The following is a 20,219-nucleotide window of genomic DNA, read 5'->3' on the forward strand; positions in this document are numbered from 1 at the left end:
TCTAGAATCACAGAATAGTAGAGTTGGAAGGGGCCTACAAGGCCATCGAGTCCAACCCCCTGCTCAATGCAGGAATCCACCTTAAAGCATACCTGACAGATAGCTGTCCAGCTGCCTCTTGAATGCCTCTAGTGTGGGAGAGTAGTACGTTATCAACAGACTATCATCTAGTCTGTTGATAACGTGCTACTGACATATAAAGCTACAATGGTCTGGTTCAGACAACACGCTAAACCATGCTGCTTAACCACAAAATGGTTAACGGAATGCATTGACCTTAATGCAGTCCATTAACCATTTTGTGGTTAAGCAGCATGGTTTAGCGTGTTGTCTGAACCAGGCCATAGACAACTTAACACACCAGAACTCATCTGCTACCCCTGTAGCTCTAAGAACAGAATGCTCACACCAAATATTGATTGCTTTGTGGACAGATGGTCAGGCAGAAATCTCAATTTTTCTCCATTATCTCTTGCATAGTTTGCAGTCATTTTTTATTTCCGCATAGGCCCATAGCTATCTATACCAAAATCTGGGCACTGGGTAGGGGAGGAGCACTGGGTTGCAGCTAACATGTTGCAGAAAAGATATGCACAGTTTTGCCTCCAGTAGTTTCTGGTGTTTTCCCCTCCTAAAGTGACCACAATGTTCTTAAATGTTGAATTTCTTAAATAAGAAAAGAGAGATTACTGTGATTTATCAGTGGAGACATCCAGAGACGTTGGCTCAGTTCAGACAACATGTTAGTCAACACAGTGTGAAAACTCCACTCAATGGTTGAGTCTTTAGGAGGTGCTCTCCACACAACATGTTCTAACTCCACCACTGTGGGCTACCATGTAGTTGAGTAAAATTCATTGTGATGTTTGATTGAACGTTCCTCCGCCTTCCCTCCTCCCCCGGTCCTCCCAATGGTATCCCATCAGCCATTTCTGCAAAAAACAAACAAACAAACAAACAAACAAACAAAAAACCCACAATCTTGGCAACTCTCCATAATGCTGTGCAAACTCGGACGTGATCAAAAAGTTGTGTTAAATTGCGAATGCAAAGATGCGCATTATCGTGTTAAAAACCCACCGCTACGGCAAATGGACGGCTGCGTCATGTGTCCTAAAATGCAAATATGCACATTTAAGTCAGGGTAAACAAGCTGTATAGACAAGCCCCTAGAGCGGCACTCACTTCTTTTGCCGCTCTTGCCTGGGAACTCTGCAGCCTGTGGGAAAAGTCAACTCAACGCAATGGAAAACTCCACGGAGCACACAACGCAATGGTTGTGCAGGAACTCTCCTCTGCACAGCATGGATATTCTGCATGGAGTTTTTTCCTGCCAGACAACACATTTCTCCATGGGGGTGTAAAAACTCCACCGTGGAGTTCTAAAACCACCATTGAGAAACGAGGTGTCTGAACTGAGCCAATGTTATTCCCGATGCAAAATAAAAATAAAAATTCCAGACAGCATCCCACCATGGTAAAAAATAATATAAAAACAACTTGCCCATTTGCTGTGGGATCCCGAAACCTGTCAGCTCAGATGCAGGGCCAGCCGGGAGCCACTATAGGCAGCAGACGCTGGGAATTGGTTGTACTTTTATACTGTATTTTATATGATGGTTTTATACTGTTGTTTTATACTTTGAATTGTCTTAATTTTGTAAACTGCCCAGAGAGCTTCGGCTAATGGGCGGTATAGAAATGCAATAAACAAACAAATACATAAATAAATGGCAGCAAAGGTGTTGGAGGAGAGAGCTCTGTGTCAAGCAGCCTGCTCTGTGCCTTGTCACCTTCAGGTGTGGTGGGGGCTGCTCCCACCTCTCCAGGGTTAAAGAAAGGTCCATTTGCCAGTGCAGTCAGCTTTTGATAATGGAATGGGAAGGGCAGCCATCTTGTTCTTTGCCTTCTTGTTCTTTGCCTCATACAGAAAAATGTTTTGGGTCATCTCACCTTACCTGCTATCCTGTTTTGCATCCCGACTGTGCTAGCTGAACTTCATTTCCACTGAACTCAAGGGTACTAAAGTCACGACTAATGTTTCACACTCCTCTCAATAACAACAAAGGAAAAACTGAGAACCAGAGAGAGGGGAAAAAACCTGCAACAAGCCGTACTTCTAATGTGGAGGGAGGAAGAATTTACGCCCTTCTGGCCTGTGAGGTGACTTTAAGATTCAATATGACATTTGAAACATGCAATTAAACTAACATCATCAAATCAGAAACTTCTCACACTGCGGACAGAATTTCAAATTTACAGTGGGCTCAAATAGAAACAAGTAGACAAGATGCAAAACCACTGGAGGAACAAGTTTCTAAAGCTTAAAAGTCATTCTGTTAGAACTCCTGTGGTTTTGAGTCCTTTCTCAGTTGCACAATTGGAGAGAAAAAACCCAAGCAAATTAGCTGACGTCAGTGGAATTGCAATTATGTAAAATGGGGTGAGGATGGAACAGGGGCTGTTAGTGATTATTTCCAACTGCTGTATAATGTTAGCTCTCCCACAAGGCAAAGGAACAGACCCTGAAGTATTTCATCAAGGCTTTTCCTGGTGGTTCAAATATACTTTTGCCATCTGAAGTGTTTTTGAAGCACTCAGACTCTGTTCTAGCAAGGTCTGCGGGGATGCAGCAGTAGCATTTATATAATGCCATGCACTGGCTGCACATATAAAAAAACTCCCTAACTTTCCCAGGGGTGTAGTTCAGATTAATTGGTTGCTACTTCTATTTTCCTCCTGGGTTTTAAGGGTCAATTACTTACCCTCCTGAGGAATGATGCGAAGAGTTACACTAAGACCAGCATCTTTAATTAGCTTCACGATATCTGCATGAGGCATGTTAATAATAGACTGGCCATTCACAGCTAAGATCCGGTCTCCGACTTTTAGTTTCGCACAGCGATCAGCAGGACTTCCATCAATTATCCGGCCTATTTTGTGGGGTACAGCTAGAAAAGGAAAATGCACACACATAATTAGCATGAGTTTACAGTCAACACGATCTTGTAGGTACAAGCCAGCAAACAAATGTTTATATATAGACAAAATGGCTTCTACTGGGAAATGTCTAGACCACCTCTGCACATGGTTGCCTCTTTCTCTCCCCACTCTCTCTCACTCCCGTTCAAGCTTCCGCCTTCCGCATGCTAGGCTTTCTGTTCAAAAGCCCTGCTGCTAAATCAGTGTTAGTGGAGCTACTACTGATAAAAAGGTGCGGTAGCAGCAGTCACTTTGGAAGCCACGCTGTCCATTATGAATGAGTCTTCTCTTTAAGATTAGCTTGGAGAAAATGTCCTTTTTCACTACGCTTATACGTTTGCCATTACTTGATTGAAGCTGAATCGGAAGGGCAAAGATTCAAACACCTTTTAAATCAGGGTGGACAACATGATGCCAGCTGTGTGTACCATTTCCGAGCTGTTCAGTGGATGCCCCCTCTCCTCAACTGAATGCCCTGGCTAAATCTATTTCTTCAGCAGGCACACTCAGAGCAGTTATTCTAACTCCGTCTGGACTATGAGTTTGTCACACTGAGCCCACTCCACCTCTGTGCATTCAGCTGTTCTTCTGAACAGAGACCATGGGCATGTCTAGACCTTATCCCGGGGATCACCCCGGGATCATCCCTGTGCATCCACATGACACACAGAGGATCCCGGGGGCAGGGAGGGATGATCCCTTCATATCCCTGGGATAACCGGGACGGCTTTTAGCCTGATTTTCCCCTTGGGATCGGGATTGTCCCGAGACCACGAGAGGTGTGGGCAGCCGCCCTGGTTTTGTCCCAGCTCCTTGGGGGGAAGCAGGATCATTTCTCTTTAAAAAAACTGACCTTATCATTAGAGCGCTCGTGCACTCACCTTCAATAAAATAAAACATGGCGGACGCGACGTCCTCCTTCCTCCCTGGATGTCACATGCCGCGTGTGGACAAAGGGGAGAATCTCACGATCAGCATGTCACGAGATCCTCCCCCTTCTCTCCCCAGTGTAGACACGCCCTTTGTGTGCATGCAATGTCTTAAGTTATTTTGGGTTGTACCCAATGTTCATCCTGCTTGGAGTAGATACATTGAAATGAATGGGACTTAAGTTAGTCATGAATAACTTAGGTCTCATTCATTTTAATGGATCTGCTCTAAGTAGGGCTAATATTGGATACAACTTTGTGACAAAAATGAGACATGACTTTTCACACCTCGGAATTGTCATTCAAATAGGCTACAGAAAAAACATGGTAATGGCCTTCTGTGAATGTGGGTTATTCATGCAAAGGTTTAATTTTGGCATGCAAAAGTGTAATTCATAAAAAATGTGTTCTTCAGTTGCCAAACACTGCCTTTGGCAATAAGGGTCAGACAAAACTGGAGATGACCCAAAATAACTTGATGGAAAAAGAAACAAAGTTTCAGGATGTTGGGGTGGGGAGTTTATGCTTCGAGGTAGCCCAGTGCAGTGGGCCGCTTGCTATATATTTGGGGGCTTCTTCAGGGGCTAAACCAAAAGAAGAAAGGGGTAATAAAACATATAAGTAAACATCAGATTTTAAAAAAAATATCTGCAGACAATGCTGAAAATATATGGCACAGGGCTAAAATGTGTAGGGACACTTCAAAGAAAAGAACTAGATATATTTAAATAGAAACAGTAAGATTTTCATACCAAAATTCAGCAGAATATAGTACAGAACATACTACATATACAACATGATGAATCCCTGCAATTAATTTGGTAATTGCTTAGTGTTTTGGAGACCATTTTCTCATGCCATTTTTAGGATGTTGCCAGTTTCACATTTAAATACCAACCAAAGTTTTAAACTCTGAAAGTCACCAAACCACAATTGTTAAACATAAACTTTTGTTTTTTACTCCTTGTAGTATTAACATATCAAATGCTACATCTAACCCTATCGTCTTTTCATGGCAACACATTTGGAGGACACACAATGCCAGGGCAGCTATGGCACTGTGCACACTGTGGATGAATGTGAGATCCTTTGCCAACAAAAAGCAGTGTTTGTCATTCCAAAGACCATTCTACAACCCAGTGCATGTGCGCTCATGCACACATGCCCTGTGTGCTCATGTATAGCCTCATGCACAGAGGTTATGTCTAGATGAGGGGGACTGAAGGAGAGGATTTCGCAATTTTATGACTGCAAGATCCCCCCTCAGTCTACACGTGGCGTGCGACGTCCAGGAAGGAAGAGGATGTCGCGCCCGCCATTTTTTTTAATCGAGAAAGAGTGCAGAAGCTCCTGAGGACCTGCTTCCTCTCCCCCCACCCCACCCCCGATGGGCACGGTGCTCCTGAGGAGCTCTGTGCCCCGTGCCCAGGTCCCGGCTCCTCGCAGTTACTTGCGAGGAGCCAGGACAAACTACGATACCAGGCCACACGTCCCGCGGTCTTGGGATCATCCCAGGACTCTGGAAAAACAGCACACACACACAAAAAAGTAGGGCAATATCCCAGGGCAAGGGAGGGATCATCCCTCCATGCTACTGGGATCCCTTGTACGTCATGTGAACGCACAGGGATGATCCCAGGGTGATCCCTAGGATATCGCCCCATCTAGCCATGGGCAGAGTCTGCTAAAGGTTTCACTGTATTTTGTTTTATGGGGTTGAAGTGGGGATTGCTTCTGTTCAAAAATGTGGTTCTCTGCCTGAGTATGGACAAAGCACGTTAGTGCACATGTTTGTCATACCATTGCCTGTGAAAAGGGGAAGGCTCAATGTATGCACAAGGGATGCGGCTTCCCCCATAGGCAACCATGGGAAACACATGTACTCATGCTGCTTGGCATTCCAGGCAATTGTTAAAACTTTGCCAACAGATTGAAGGTGTTTTCATACAGGACATTAAAGCCGCCCCTCCGTCTCTCTTGCTATATTTTGTGGGCACTTGTGAAGCCTGGTAGAAAGTGGAAGGCTACTTTGGGGCCAACATAGGTTTTATATTCACATTGTAGAAATGCAAGGAAGGCAAAAAGAATTACAAGGGTCATGTATGAAAACATCTTTAGACTTGCTGGGTCAGCAAATCATGGCTAAATGAATTAGTTAATATACTGACCACGGAGGACTGCTCTAGCGCAAAAATAAATGCCAGCACCTGCAAGGGTATTATGCTGTTCTTCCAGGACGGGGGGTGGGGTGGGGGGCAGTGCAATTTTTTTTTAATGGTCTAGTCAATTGGCTAGAGTGAATTTCATAATCTGTGGGTCCAGTAAAGGTATCGGTTTTCTGAAAAGCTGGTTTTTTTTGGCCAAAATTAGACCTAAGCACTTGACAGACTTTCATTTATCCTTATTTTTTCCCAGTCCATGTGTCACCAAACTAGGGAACACCAAGTCTCTCTCTCTCTCTCTCTCTCTCTCTCTCTCTCTCTCTCTCTCTCACACACACACACACACACACACACAGAGAGAGAGAGAGAGAGAGAGAGAGAGAGAGAGAGAGAGAGAGAGAGAGGGGGGCTCTGAAGGCACTTCCACTCCTGCATATTCTGTTATCCTGTGTGCCAGGTGATGTTGGTAGATGCTTTCAGTGGAGCCACAGAAGGGCTTGCCTTAAAATGTGCTGGCTGGCTGCAATGCTGCACACATCACCCAGCAATATTGTGGCCACCCTGCATAGGACTATGCCACCTTCTATAGGCCTGTTCAGATGACACTTCAGGCTCTGTGGTTAGCGAAACTGTGGTTTCCTGGGGTTAGCACTAACCACAAGCTGTGCTGTCACACACAACACTTTAAACTATGGTTAGAGCCGCAAACCCTGCTGCACTCTTCAAATACTTAAAAGGTTGTCACACAGAGGAGGGCCAGGATCTCTTCTCGATCCTCCCAGAGTGCAGGACATGGAATAATGGGCTCAAATAACCGGAAGTCAGATTCCGGCTGGACATCAGGAAAAACTTCCTGACAGTTAGAGCAGTATGACAACGGAACCAGTTACCTTGGGAGGTTGTGAGCTCTCCCACACTAGAGGCCTTCAAGAGGCAGCTGGACAAGCATCTGTCAAGTATACTGTAGGGTGGATTCCTGCATTGAGCAGGGAGTTGGACTCGATGGCCTTGTAGGCCCCTTCCAACTCTACTATTCTATGACGGTCCGACTGTGGTTAGTGAGTGAGCAGGGTTTAGCAAAATGCATCGCACAAGGTGCCTTAAACCCTGCTGCTTAATCGAAAGCCTTAACCAGCAGGGTTTAAGGTGTCTTCTGAACAGACCCACTATCTCCTACATGCGGTTGTTACATGTGTAGGCACAGAAAAATTGTACTTTTTGTCCTTTGACTGCAAAGAAAAACATCTTAAAATTCCTGAAGACAGGAACATAGGAAAGTGCCTTCTACCTTCTACATGCCAAGGATGTGCTCTACCACTGAGCCATGGCCTCTCTTTTACTAGGACAGACATTGGGTCATGAAAGGTTGGATTCAAAAGTTCCTCTCCTCAGCCTCACTCATTTGGCAGAAGGGGAACTTTGGATCCAACCCTAGGATAGTATCTTCATCTTTAAGCTCATCCATTTTTACATTAGCAGAATTTAAAACTAGTTGGTATTAAATGTTAGCTTTAAATGGAAGCATGAAGTTGCAAGAATCTCTTGCCTTTCACCATAATTTCCCAGCCCCAGGAACACTTCTCAAACCAATATCAGATACGACTTCTTAAACTTGCTGATGAACAAGTTTTTCAAACAAAAACTGCTTTTGTAATGCTTTCTCCTAGCAACAAGGTCACGAATACATGGCTTTTAGCATAGAATTAACTCCTTCTCATTAATTTCTAGTGCTTTACTATTAGAAGCACTTTTAATTAAGCAAATTGTAATTTGATTTAATGTTCTGGTTTCCTATAAACTACTTCATTGTGTAGTGGAAAACAAACACCAGGCATAGTTAAATAAGTGCAGTCTGGACATTTGCAAGACTGTCTGGACATTTGCAAGTTATTAAATTTAAAGGAAAAGAACAGTCTATTAGTTTAATAAAAGGATAATTTTATTCACTCTGGCATCAGAGATTTACTGGATAGGCAAAACACCCTGCAGTAGCCCAAAATTTCAGTCCTCCTGGGCTGCCTTTTTCCTGGGCAGGATCTACACTACTGATTTATAATGGTTTATAGCAGTTTTGACAACTGTTCAGTCCCAGGACACACTACATATACCGTTTTCAAACCATTTTCAAAGTGTTATATCCTGCTTGGTGTAGATCTGGCCCTGTACTGTTATGGTTTCAAAAGGTTGTGTAAAACCTGACCACTACAGAAGGGCATGTAGTAAGAAGCAAATGTAGGGGAAACCTACCCACAACTGTGTGCCTTTTCTTGCTGTGCAAGTGCTAGTGGACCTCTTTGTAAACTCAAGACCTGCAAGGAGTTGTGCAATTGGTGGCACAAGAGGAACTTTAGTTGGATTGTCCCCTTGAGCATATCTCGGAACTTAGTTTCTCGTAGTGCCACATCATTTGCGCTAGCGGAAGAACAACATTGGATACAACCCTTTTGAACAAGCACATGGATTCCGAGATGGTCTAAAGCCACGGAGGACTATGCCATGTACTTTCACATATTGAATGGGTGGAATACCGAGGGTTTTAAATGACACTCTCAAATACTAACAGTCACTTAGTGCATATATCATTAGCACAATGCTAATTAATCTCTTTTCTTTATTAGTCAGGTCTCCTGCAGCCATTCCAAACCATACGAGACCCCCGGTTGCCAATTATCTGAGATGTCAGCTACAGGCACAGACTCCAATCTAGAGAAGCTTGTAGCTCGTTCTGCAGCCCCCAAGGGATTTTCATCCTTTCATTCCCTGACAGCCCACCCCGTTTCTCCCTGTGCCCCCTGCTGCATCTCAAGCTGCTTCTGAAATACAGAGCTTCAAAGACAATTTTTGAAATGTGTGTGTAGAGCATTACTGGGGTCTCTCTGTCTCTCTCTCTCTCTCTCTCTCTCTCACACACACACACACACACACACGACATAGCAATGGCTTTCTATATGTCAAAGGGGCTCACTGGGCTCTGCTCAGAGGTCAGAGCAAAAGTCTGCTTTGAAATGTGGCAGATGAAAATGTTACTATTTATTTTTCAACAATGGGAAACAGTAAACTATCCTGGTTTAAGTTACAGCTAAGCAGCTGCAATATTTTAATCATATAACCCAGGCACATAGATTCCGTGTGTAGGGGATGTGGCTCAGTGGTGGAGCACTTGCTTTGCATACAGAAGGTCGCAGTTTCAATCCCCGGCATCTCCAGGTAGGCTGGAAAACCTCCTGCCTGAAACCTGGAGAGCTGCTGCCAGTTAGTGATGACATTACTGGGCTAGATGGAGCCCTACTCTGACTCAGTATAAGGCAGCTTCCTATGTTCCTATGCAGTACATTTATATTCTGTCTTTCTTCCATCATGGAACAGAAGGTGGTATACATAGGGATTCCCAGCTGGGTTCCCTTCCAGACCAAGAACCAGCCCCAGACCTGCTTAGTTTCAACAAGGTGGCTGCATCATATACTCTCAGACCATGGGCTCATCTACGCCAAGCTGGATATTCCACTATGAAAGTGGTATGAAAGCGGTATATAAAAGGCAGGAGCCACACTACTTTTTTATAGTGGAACTGAAGTGCACTGACGACTGTTGGGAGCCATGACACATCTACATCAAGCAGGATATAACACTATGAAAGCCATATGCAAGCGGTATATGGTATGTGTCATGGGCCCCAACAGTTGTCAGTCCATTTCAATACCGCTATAAAGCAGTAGTGTGGCTCCTGCCTTTTATATACCACTTTCATACCACTTCCGTAGTGGGATATCCTGCTTGGTGTAGATGAGCCCCATGATGACAAGGCAAGGACCATTCTCTGAAGATCTCTTGTGAGTATAAAGGCTCCTTTGTGCACATGGAGCACCCTGTGTGCACATGGATTTCCCCCATCCACTTCAGCAAAGCTCCACATATGCAAGGGGATATTTGTTCAAAGTTTCCTGCTCCAATGAAGTGTGAGTTCTCATTGTGTGTATTATAGGAGAAATTTTCAGGGTGGAAATCTCCCAAAGTTTTAAGATAGTATTCTAACCTCTCCCCGCCCAATCTCTGCATGGTTTGATTGAACAAAATATTTTTTAAAAAACCTCCAGTGTTTCATTATTAAGGTGATAGTCTTGTTTCCTGAAACATTTACATGTAGAATGCTGGAAAAAACACTGGGTGCCAAATAAAACATGGCACCTTTCTCTGTTTCTTGCTATTTTTTAAACAAAAATTATTTCTCTTGACAGAAAATCACTAAACCCATATTGAGCTCCAGCTAATATCACAGCAGGCCCCCAGAAAGGGCTGATCGTTACAAGCTGGTGTCACTGACAAATAATGTTTCTCACTTTTACAAGTACAGTGTTATTTTTTATCTGTTCCTTATGCATTTCCCTTAACAGTTGAGAGATTGTATTTTGTAAAAAGCCACTCGCCTGTTTTCTCACATTTCTTCTTGTACAGTAGGTAAATGTCAGAAGTGATCAGGTGAAAGGGTGGAAGAAATCCAAGCCTCTCTTGTATCTACTATATCCTCTGGCAGATAATAACTTCTTGCATTTTAAAAAAAATGTAAACAGAAACCGATCCTAAACGAAGCAAACTAAGCCTCTAGAGAGAGCCAGCTGTCCTTTTCAATATGTTACACAGCTGATCACATGAATAGTTATTGTGTCTTCAATTCTCTATAGGTGCATGGGCTTTAATTCAGCTTTAACTCCCAGCATGCCTGGATTTAATTGGGAGAAAGAACATGTAACCCAGTAGGTTAGCTTGTTCCCTTCAGATGCATTCTTGCCATCCAAGGTCAAGTATCAGTATCTCCTGCAGTTTTTCCCTATGTCCCCATGCTAGGGAAACTCTAGGAGTTCTGGGGCAGCCCAAAAATACCATACACAGTTATCTACTGAACAAGAGGTAAAAACAAAACAAAAAACAGCCTGATGTTCCCTATGCTACTTGTTCCCTAACTTTTGTTATGTTACTTATAACAAAAGCTTTTTGCCACAGTTACATTAAAATGTCTTTGCAGTCCTAGGCCTATATTGAGGCCTGGAAAGGCGGCATCAATATAGGAGGCCTCAATGTATACAGAGATTTTTGTGGGGAAGGGTTTGGACAATTGGGTGGGGTTATCTATGTACACCTTGGTGCTTCCCTTCCCTCATGATTCTTGGATGGAATTCTGGATCCATCAGATGCCTGTAATAACCATCTTGCTTGATCAGCCAGAGGTCCAGTTTGGAAGCATTCTACTTCCAAGAGTGGCCAGTTAGATTGCTTTGTCCCTAGGATCAAAATTCTTCTGCTGCTGAGCAGAGAGGTTCCAATCATGACTAGCCTCCTTCCATTTGCCTAATCCTTTAAAAACAAGATCAGTGGCAGGAAACAACAGGAGGGCTGGATGCAGAAACAGAGCTAATGTGGGGAGGGGATGTGGGTGCACACATAAGCCCCCCTCCCCAATATTCCTGCCTGCCCGGTTGCTTTCTAGATATTCGTGCATTAAGACATGAAGATCTGCAATGGGGATCTTTCTTTCCCGCAATCAGGAACCCTGCCTGGGTGCAGGAGCTCTGCAGACTCCTTCACAGATCTTTGCACTGAATGCAGAAAGATCTAGAAGTCAGCTGGGCTAAGTGGGCACATTGGGGGATATGTGCCCAACCATGTCCCCTCCCCACTTTAGCTTTACTGATGTGTAATCGGGCAGTGGAATCTTTTCATTGAGTGCCTGGGAATGGCTTATATAGAAGCTGTAATGTGCCCAAGTCTGATTCGCCTTGGAGGTGGCCATTTGTTTTGCAGTTGCCCATTTACTTTTATTGATAGACAAGGTAGTACACTACCTAGGAGTGGCTTCTGCAGTATAAACACTGTGGTTCAGCCTCCTTTCACTGCCACTGATCTGTTCTGTATTTCTGGATGTGTGCATGATTGGGCTTTGTGGCAGATTACCTCGTAAGAAGTGGAAGAGTTGGGAACACTACAAGTGGGCAATCTGATAGGAAGCAAATACCAACCAGGCAAGTAGCTGAATTAGGTGGAGAGGTGGCCAGTGGGTAAGGCTAATGGGTAAATAAGAAAAGGAAGCCTGAGAGCAGCTGACATTTATGCCTGAGCAATGAGTTGGTGAGATTAAGGAAGCCAGTTAAGAGTCAGAAGCTGTACAGTAGGGTGACCATATTTGGGAAACCAAAAAAGAGGACACCTAGTGTGTGTGTGGGGAAGCAGCTTTCTGAGTCCTGCAGAAAGTACGTTATTCCCTGCCACCTTAAAGAACCCGATTGGAGTGGAGGAGGGGAAAGGATTTCATTCTGCACCACCACCATCCACTCCAATTGGGGCCTTTTCTATAATGTCCATGAATGACCCACTTTCCCCTTTAAGACCTCAATTGGAGCTCGGGGTGGGGGAATGACGTGCCTCAAGAACGCATGTCATTCACTCCTGCCATGCTAATGGCAGCCTTAAAGGGGAAGGTGTGTCATTCCAGGACATTATTGAAAATTATAGAAAATCCCCCCTGACACCATGGAAAGAACAAAAACCAGGACAAATCCGGGGAAATCCTGACAGTTGGTCACCCTACTGTACAGAACCAGGTGGAAGCCTATTGGCCCCTGAAGTCACCTGACCCCTGCTGAGCTCATAACTGCAATAACACCCTCTGGCTGCAGAGACCTTCCTCCTGTGGTGAGCTTCCATGTGGGGTGAGAACCAGATATCTGGGTGCTGTGAGGGAATCGCCCTCAGTGAATCACTCTGTTTCCAGTACTTTACAAACAAATTCCGCACTTCGAAAGAGAAGGTATATTCTATGTGGGTATTTCTTGGGTTATACTTTTTAATGATGGTTCTCCCAATTAGGAATCTGCAGGATTCTGTTTAAAGACATAAGACCAGGGGCAGCAGTGACCTGACAATGCAGACTATTCTCTTTCCATCCCTTTACTTCCAAAGGGTATTAATTCTCTCTTAGCTGGCTTGCAGTGAATACATTAACATTTTTGCTGGACAGATTTAAATATTGACTCTGTCCTTTCTTTATTTAATGCTAAGATACGTTGGCTGAAAATGGCAGGTTGCTATTAATGTTTGCTTGTGAAAATAGCAATAGCATTGGCTAACTCATAAATTAGAATCTCCTTGGACTTGGGTGTTGTTTTTGATTATAATACTCTGTACAGTGTCAAGTACATTGATATTCTACAGAAATTAACTATTACTAATCTTATTCACATAGAAAAGTATTATTGTTATTATTAAAAGTATTTTAATTCTATTATTATTATTATTATTATTAGAATTACTAATGATTATATATTAGTTAACTGTCACAATAATGAGGAAGACAGAAATGCTGGGATACTGGAATAGTGCAACTGGAATGGTAGGCCCAAGTAGTGCAAAATCATATACAGGATCTCGTACCTCATCTGACATTGTGGCAGGGTGCCACATGTCACATCAGAGGCTCAATTAGTGATATTTTGCTTACACATACTTGCTCACACACACATGCACATGGATGCACACACTTAAAAAATCAATACAAACCTAAATGGCATATGGTTCGTTTCTACACATCTCCCCACAAAAACATTTTTTTAAAAAAAATCACACAAAATAATCTAATAGACTTACAGCACCACCCAGTGCATGTTTACTCAGAAGGAATTCCCACTGTATTCAATGGGGTCAGGAAACTGTGCACAGGATTGCAGGGTTATGGTTGTTTAAAGCCCCTCCTCCCTCTCCAATGAAAAACCAATGGCAACATGGAAAATCCTTACTTCTGGCTGGCTACTCATGGTAGGCATTCAGAGCCTGTAATTGGCTATTGCTTAAAGCTATTAAAATTAAAGTTTCCCCCTTAAAATTTCTGGTAAAATGGCAGGTTGTTTCCCAGCTGCCAGGCTGCTAATAGCAATAAACTACCTGAATTTTTGCAGCCCAAGGCCAATTGACACAGAAACTCACACTCTGCTCTTGACATTATTCTGGAAAGTGGAAGAGATGATGATGACGATCGTTGTCATCATCATCATCATCATCATCATCATCATCTACACAAAGACCCAGTCAGATGCTGATAGATGAAAGGATCAGGTGAATGCTGAAATACAGTGGGCACAATCCAGAGAAAGTTAACCATGAAATCAATGGGACTTAAGTGCCTAACTGTGAACTTAAATCCCATTGATTTCAACAGGACCTGAGCTCACTTAGCTTTCTCTTGATTGCATCCAGTGGTCCTCTTGGAACTCAAGCTGTTTCTGAGTCTTAAAATGGCTCTGGGAGCAGCAACAGTCCCAGTAATTTCTCAAAACATCATGCCTTCATCAAGGGAACTGCAAAAAACAAAGAAACAAACAAAAACCCACAGCAAATTTCTACAACGAAATCAAGCCACACCTGCAGCCAAAAGAAAGCATATCAAACAAAACTAGATAATATTCACACAGTCATATTCTGGGGGGGAAATTCGGGATTTATCTCATTCAAAACACCCTAACAAGACTGAATTGATATATGCCCACCATAGCCGCCAGATTTTTCTTCAGCTTCTTTGGAAGGGTACCACTGGTTAAAGTTTAAATTCACATGGAAACTTTGTGACAAATATGAGACATGACTTTTCACAACTCAGAATTGTCTTTTGAATAGACTACAAAAAAACATGGGAGCGACCTCTTGTGAATCTGGGTTATTCATGTTTAAATTAACATTTAAGTATATGAGAGTTATCAGGCAGATCACCCTTATTATGGCAAGCATCACAGTCCCATCATAAGTTTTTTTGTCATAAGTATCAAAACTTGTAATGCCAGAAGACTTGGTGTATTTAGTTTTCAAGCTGTTCTTTTGCACAATACAACAAGTATTGGGGGTGGTAAAGAGGAAACGCAAACATATTTTTATTATCGCATTGTGAATCTTAAGTTTCCCGCAAAGTATTAAATCCATTATTCTTTGTCTTGTTGTTTGATATACACAAGCAAAGTGCTTGTTGATACTTTGATTGTTGCACAGTTCTGTCTGCCTAAATGGAGACAGAACCATCTGGATAGAGAATTCTAGAAACCCTGTGGGTTGGGCAGTGAGTATTTGGAACAGAGAACTAATTGAAATAATCAGTCTCTTGACCCAAAGGACGTTGAAGAAGATGCAACTTTATAAATGCTGAATTCCATGGATTAGTGGTATGCAGTATATGCAATTGGCAAAGTGTCATATGTTTTTTGTAAAGAACTTGGAAAAACAATTGACAGAAACATTTAACTTACTAATTGTAGATCCGGATTCAGGCCTATTCAAGGAGCTAATGATAACAAAGCCAAATCCTTCGTTCTCTTTGCGATGGATGATGACATCGCTGGTTTGCAAGCTGTGCGAAGCAAAGCCCTCTGGGGGTGTAGCATTGCTACTCGATCCAGCGTGATTGCTGTTAGCATATGTGGCATAGTCACTTCTTGGAGAACTGTGGTGTGTAGACACAGAGCCTGGACTTCTTCCATTCTCTGGGCACGGTTCTCCTGAAACAGAAATGACACAAATTTACTAACATAAACATATGATCACCAAAACCAAATCCATCAGACTTTCTAGAATACAGATTATTGGGAATACTGAACAAACTGGATCTAATATGGAAATTGGGGGGTCTACTTTGGTAAGAACATATGATGTACCCTTCTTTATACTAGTTCATATGTTCCAAAATGGAGCCCTAACATTCAAAACAGGTAATCAGTGGTGAGCTAAATTATGCTCTGACTTTTTAAAAATCACAGTGGAGGGAGCAATCCTATGGTCCCTAGGCAGTAGGGTATTTTGGATTCCTGGATCTGTGGTCAGAGACAGCACTCTGACCTCAGCTCTGGGAATCTGTGCTCCTCTTTCCCTTCCGCTTGCAGCCGGCGTGGAGAAATGGTCAGAGGCTTAGGAGCATTGGATAGGATTGTGCCCTAATCTATTGTTATTGGGACTAGCTCTCACACATTCTCCATCAAGAGTATATGTGCCACTACAATGACTAATCTTCGTCCTTACATGAGGCTTCTTGTCATAATTCCAAGCCCTCCCACTGATATGAGATAATAAAGGCGTCTGCTGTGTAATCCACAAAGTTTTATTCAACAAATAAATATATCTTCACACCTGAAGAGAGTGTGAATGCTAGGAGCTATACTCTAAGCTTAATTTGACTAACAAAGCTAGGCAATTGTCTTCAACTAAAGCAGGACTGTTTCCTACAGTCTGACAGGCAATTTAGCTCAGGGAGAGTGTTTTGACAGGAGCCGCTCATGAACCGCTACCCAGGGCTGGGCAGAGTGGGGCCAGTTGGCATGGGCCTGCAGATTTTGAGGGGGCCTACTCCAAGTCCCCCTGGGCAAAGTTGCTTGATTTTTCTGTTGATGATGAATTTGCCCAAAGAAAAGCACGTAAAGCATTTCTGAATGTGAAGAAGTGATGTCTTATATACATCTTGAATAAAAGTGCTTGCCATTACCTTTTTTATAAATCGTTCTAGTTCATATGTATTTAGAACTGATTAAAAAAATACTTAATGAGCAGTTTGAAATGGGGCCTACATTTCCCATCTGGCCTGGGCCTACTACCAGCTTTTCCTGGCCCCACCACAACCCTAGGAGACTGCCTCCCTCCTCCTCTCAACTCTGCCCACTTGAGCCTGCGGTGGACTCTGGGATCTGTCAACTCCAATGTCCCCTTCTGCTCAGACCGAGGCTGAGTTCTCAAGCGGGTGGTGGAAATGGTCTCTGAGCTGTCGGCATTCTCCACGATAAACTTGGGCCCCAACAGTTGTCAGTGCACTTCAGTACCACTATAAAGCAGTAGTGTAGCTCCTGCCTTTAATATACCGCTTCCATACCACTTTCATAGTGGAATATCCTGCTTGGTGTAGATGAGCCCTTTGTCTATCTGCTCTGTTGCATAAGTATGCCTGATTCAATATTAAGGTATTTGCCTTCAAACTAAAATAATTTAGGCAGGTAACCAACAGAGTAATTAGGATTAGCTGCCTGACATGCCTTTTTCAAAAAAGAGAACCACTTATTCAAAAGATTTTGGTGGACTAAAGGTATGATTCAGTGAAGACTAATCCCGAATAATTATTCTGTTGTCAAAGATAGGTTGGACATTTAGAGAAAGGAAAGCTGTCTCTGCATACAGAATTGGAATAATTAGCCTTCTTTGCATGGTGGATCAGCCACATATAGAAATATAGAGAACATATGAAGAGAAAAGAATTGTGTTTACAATATTTATATCTTTCATGGCCAGAAATAAGTGGGTTTTTTTAAAGTAAAATTTGCATTATGGACGATGAACAGTCTTCTTTTTTCTGGCAGTTGTTTTATTACAGACTAATAATACAGTGAGAGCTATTGAACAGTCTGTGGCCTAATCCACCCAAGCTAAAGTGAGAATTGCCTCAGTAAGAGTAGAGGTTGGTTTACTGAGAGTAGCCTTCCCTAACAGGGAACCAGCTTAGGGAAGGCAGAATTATAGGTACCATGTCCCAGACGTGAGAGCTTTTGGTCCTTTCTCCAAGTTGATTAGTTTTAGAAACAGCTTTCATATGCACTCTCATCCTCCTGCTTCTCCCAAGAGTTCAGGAAGCAAAATAGCCTCCCTTGGGCCTCGCTTTGCTAATTCTAATTGACTGAAGCTGACTGAAGTGCAATTATTTGTGTCATGGAAGGCTTAGAGGGCACACCAATCAGGAAGCTAGACAAGAACTTTTTTGTCTTTCTTAAACAAGAACAGAACAGACACAGGAAATTCCTCACTCTTCCCAGATACAACAAAGGCCTCAGCTAGACCTAGCGGTCTAGCAGGATGGAGGGGTGAAGATCTCGTGATATTTTTATCGTGAGATTTCCCCCTCTGTTGACACGTGGAGTGCGACAACCTCAGAGGGAGAGGACGTCACGGTCGCCATTTTAATATTTTTCTTAAAGAAGAAGAGCGCACAAACACTTGTGCACAGGACGGTAGTTTTTTTTAAAAAAATTAAACTTAATTTTCCCCCTCCTCCACCTGATGGGCACAGGTCTCGGCTCCTCACGAGGAACTGCAAGGAACCAGGACAACCTGCAATGCCCGCCCACATGTTCCGCATTCAAAATCGGGCTCAAAGGCGAGGGCAAGATCCCAGGGCAAGAGAGGGATGATCCCTCCCTGATCCCGGGATCCCACGTGCATCATGTGGATCTAGCTAAGGCCAAAAGTCCATTGCTAATTGGCGATTAACCTTATATACTAACTATGCATGTGTTGTCGTAATTAAGCTTCACTGAGTTTAGTGGGCCTTACTCCCAGGTACTGCAGACCCAATCTGGCTTCCAGTCATGGAACCAATTGTCTGCTACCCAACAGATGTTATAGTGCTTTATAGTTTCAGATAAAATCAAAATGGAGAGAGAGGCATATTACAAAACAGCTGACCAGTGTTCACCCCACCTCACACATGCCAATATAAAAAGCAAAACCATCAAAGTGCAACATCTTATTTTGTTTCTCTGAATCAAGCAAAATTGCTCCTTTCTCAGGCAGGTAAGTATGTCCTCTAGCAGTCCTTGTACAACTTTGAAATAAAGTGATTAGCGCGAGGAAGACGAAAGAAAAACAAACAATCATTATGCCGCTACGTTTAGAATTGAAAATCTCCAAAAGTTATTGAACCGGAGCTGCAACTAAATGCCATAGTCAGTGACAAGAAAGATCTCATTTTCTGGCTGTCATGTTTTAGAAGGCTGAATACTGTTTATGTCACTGCGGGGGCAACAGAAAGAAAATTATCTTACCTCAATGAATTACCGACTGCTGCCTGTGCTATAAATGAATGTAACAGATTCCCATTAAGTACAGGAAAGAATGATAAACCAGGTAAAGCAGATTTTATATTGCTATAGGATTTCCATCTATTCTGAAAGATCTATTCATGGGGGTGGGGGAGCAATAAGCTCACTGCAAAAAGTAGCATTTTAATCCCTCTGTCCTTTGAAATGTCATTCTTTCCTATCAGGGCTCTAGTGTTGGCAATTCTCTTCCTCACTCTTTTTGGAGTTCTGAAGGCATTATGACTCTTTAAATCCAATCTGCCGTCCTGACTATTAAACGCTCTCAGAATGAGTTGGCCCGTGCATATGTTTCCCCACCCCACATAGTAGTTTCATGCTTGGGCTTATTAGATTTCTCCCATTCTTTCAGAGCTCCATATTGTACTCGTTCTTCAGACGTACAAAGACACTTTAACTTTGGGAAGAGCGGTTACCCAGCCATGAAACTGCCCTGCTTCAATCTAAGGCAGAGCTTTCCAAACTGTGTGTTGTGACACGTTAGTGTGTCAGCTGCAGTGTGTAGGTGTGTCATGCGAATGTAACGAGAAACCTCTGAGTCTATGTGAAATAAGCAATACCGACTTGCATGCATTTTTACGCCGCAAAGGTGCCGATTAGTATGGTGCACTAGTATATTCCCCTTCCGTCGTATCTGTGTATGCACACCACGGTCGAGGGATCATACAGGTACTGTGCAGTATGCATAATCGGGTCGAAACAGCTGATTCTGCATCACTTCCAGTGACGCGGCTGCACCTGAAGTGACACATTCGAGAAATTCCATGGGTTCAGTTTTTTGACAGAACACCGTCTCAACCGCCGCTCGATCGCAGCTCGACAAAATTGGATCATTGTGAAAAGTCTTGGAAATGTATGTTATTATCTTGCAAATCATATATTTTTAAACATATAAATGAAAGGTTTTCATGAGGTATGTTGTGTCCCCATACATTTCGTTATTACAATTTATGTATGTGTCTGTATCTCTTATAAGGCGTTAGTTTAACCTTCGGATTGCTAGTAAAACTGAATTACTGTGTCGCGAAATGATGCATGTCTAAAAAGTGTGTCACCAACATGAAAAGTTTGGAAAGTTCTGATTGAAGGTGTTCTTTTTCTAGAAAGCTCTTTGTCTTAAGACCATTGAGGCCTGAAAGTAGCTGTGTGTGTGTTTCCAGGGGCGGCGGGGGTGGGGGTGGTGAATCAAGTGGAGAAGGGCTTGTTTATTTTTTCCCAATAGCTGCTATGCACGGGACACACAGCTCTTAAAGTGTCAGGGGGTGGGG

At 43.0% G+C, this 20,219-nt stretch overlaps 1 protein-coding gene across 1 annotated transcript in view; it reads right to left on the reverse strand.

Annotated features, from left to right (window-relative positions):
* Positions 1-20,219, reverse strand: part of MAGI2 (membrane associated guanylate kinase, WW and PDZ domain containing 2) — a 748,620-nt gene that overhangs the window by 60,460 nt on the left and 667,941 nt on the right. The window contains exons 16-17 of the mRNA XM_063134211.1: positions 15,352-15,600; positions 2,766-2,951 (exon numbers count right to left, since the gene is read on the reverse strand). Of these exons, the coding sequence (XP_062990281.1) occupies positions 2,766-2,951; positions 15,352-15,600 (435 nt within the window). The remainder of the gene's footprint in view (positions 1-2,765; positions 2,952-15,351; positions 15,601-20,219) is intronic.

Source organism: Elgaria multicarinata, chromosome 9 (assembly GCF_023053635.1).
Source record: "Elgaria multicarinata webbii isolate HBS135686 ecotype San Diego chromosome 9, rElgMul1.1.pri, whole genome shotgun sequence".
NCBI lineage: Eukaryota > Metazoa > Chordata > Lepidosauria > Squamata > Anguidae > Elgaria > Elgaria multicarinata.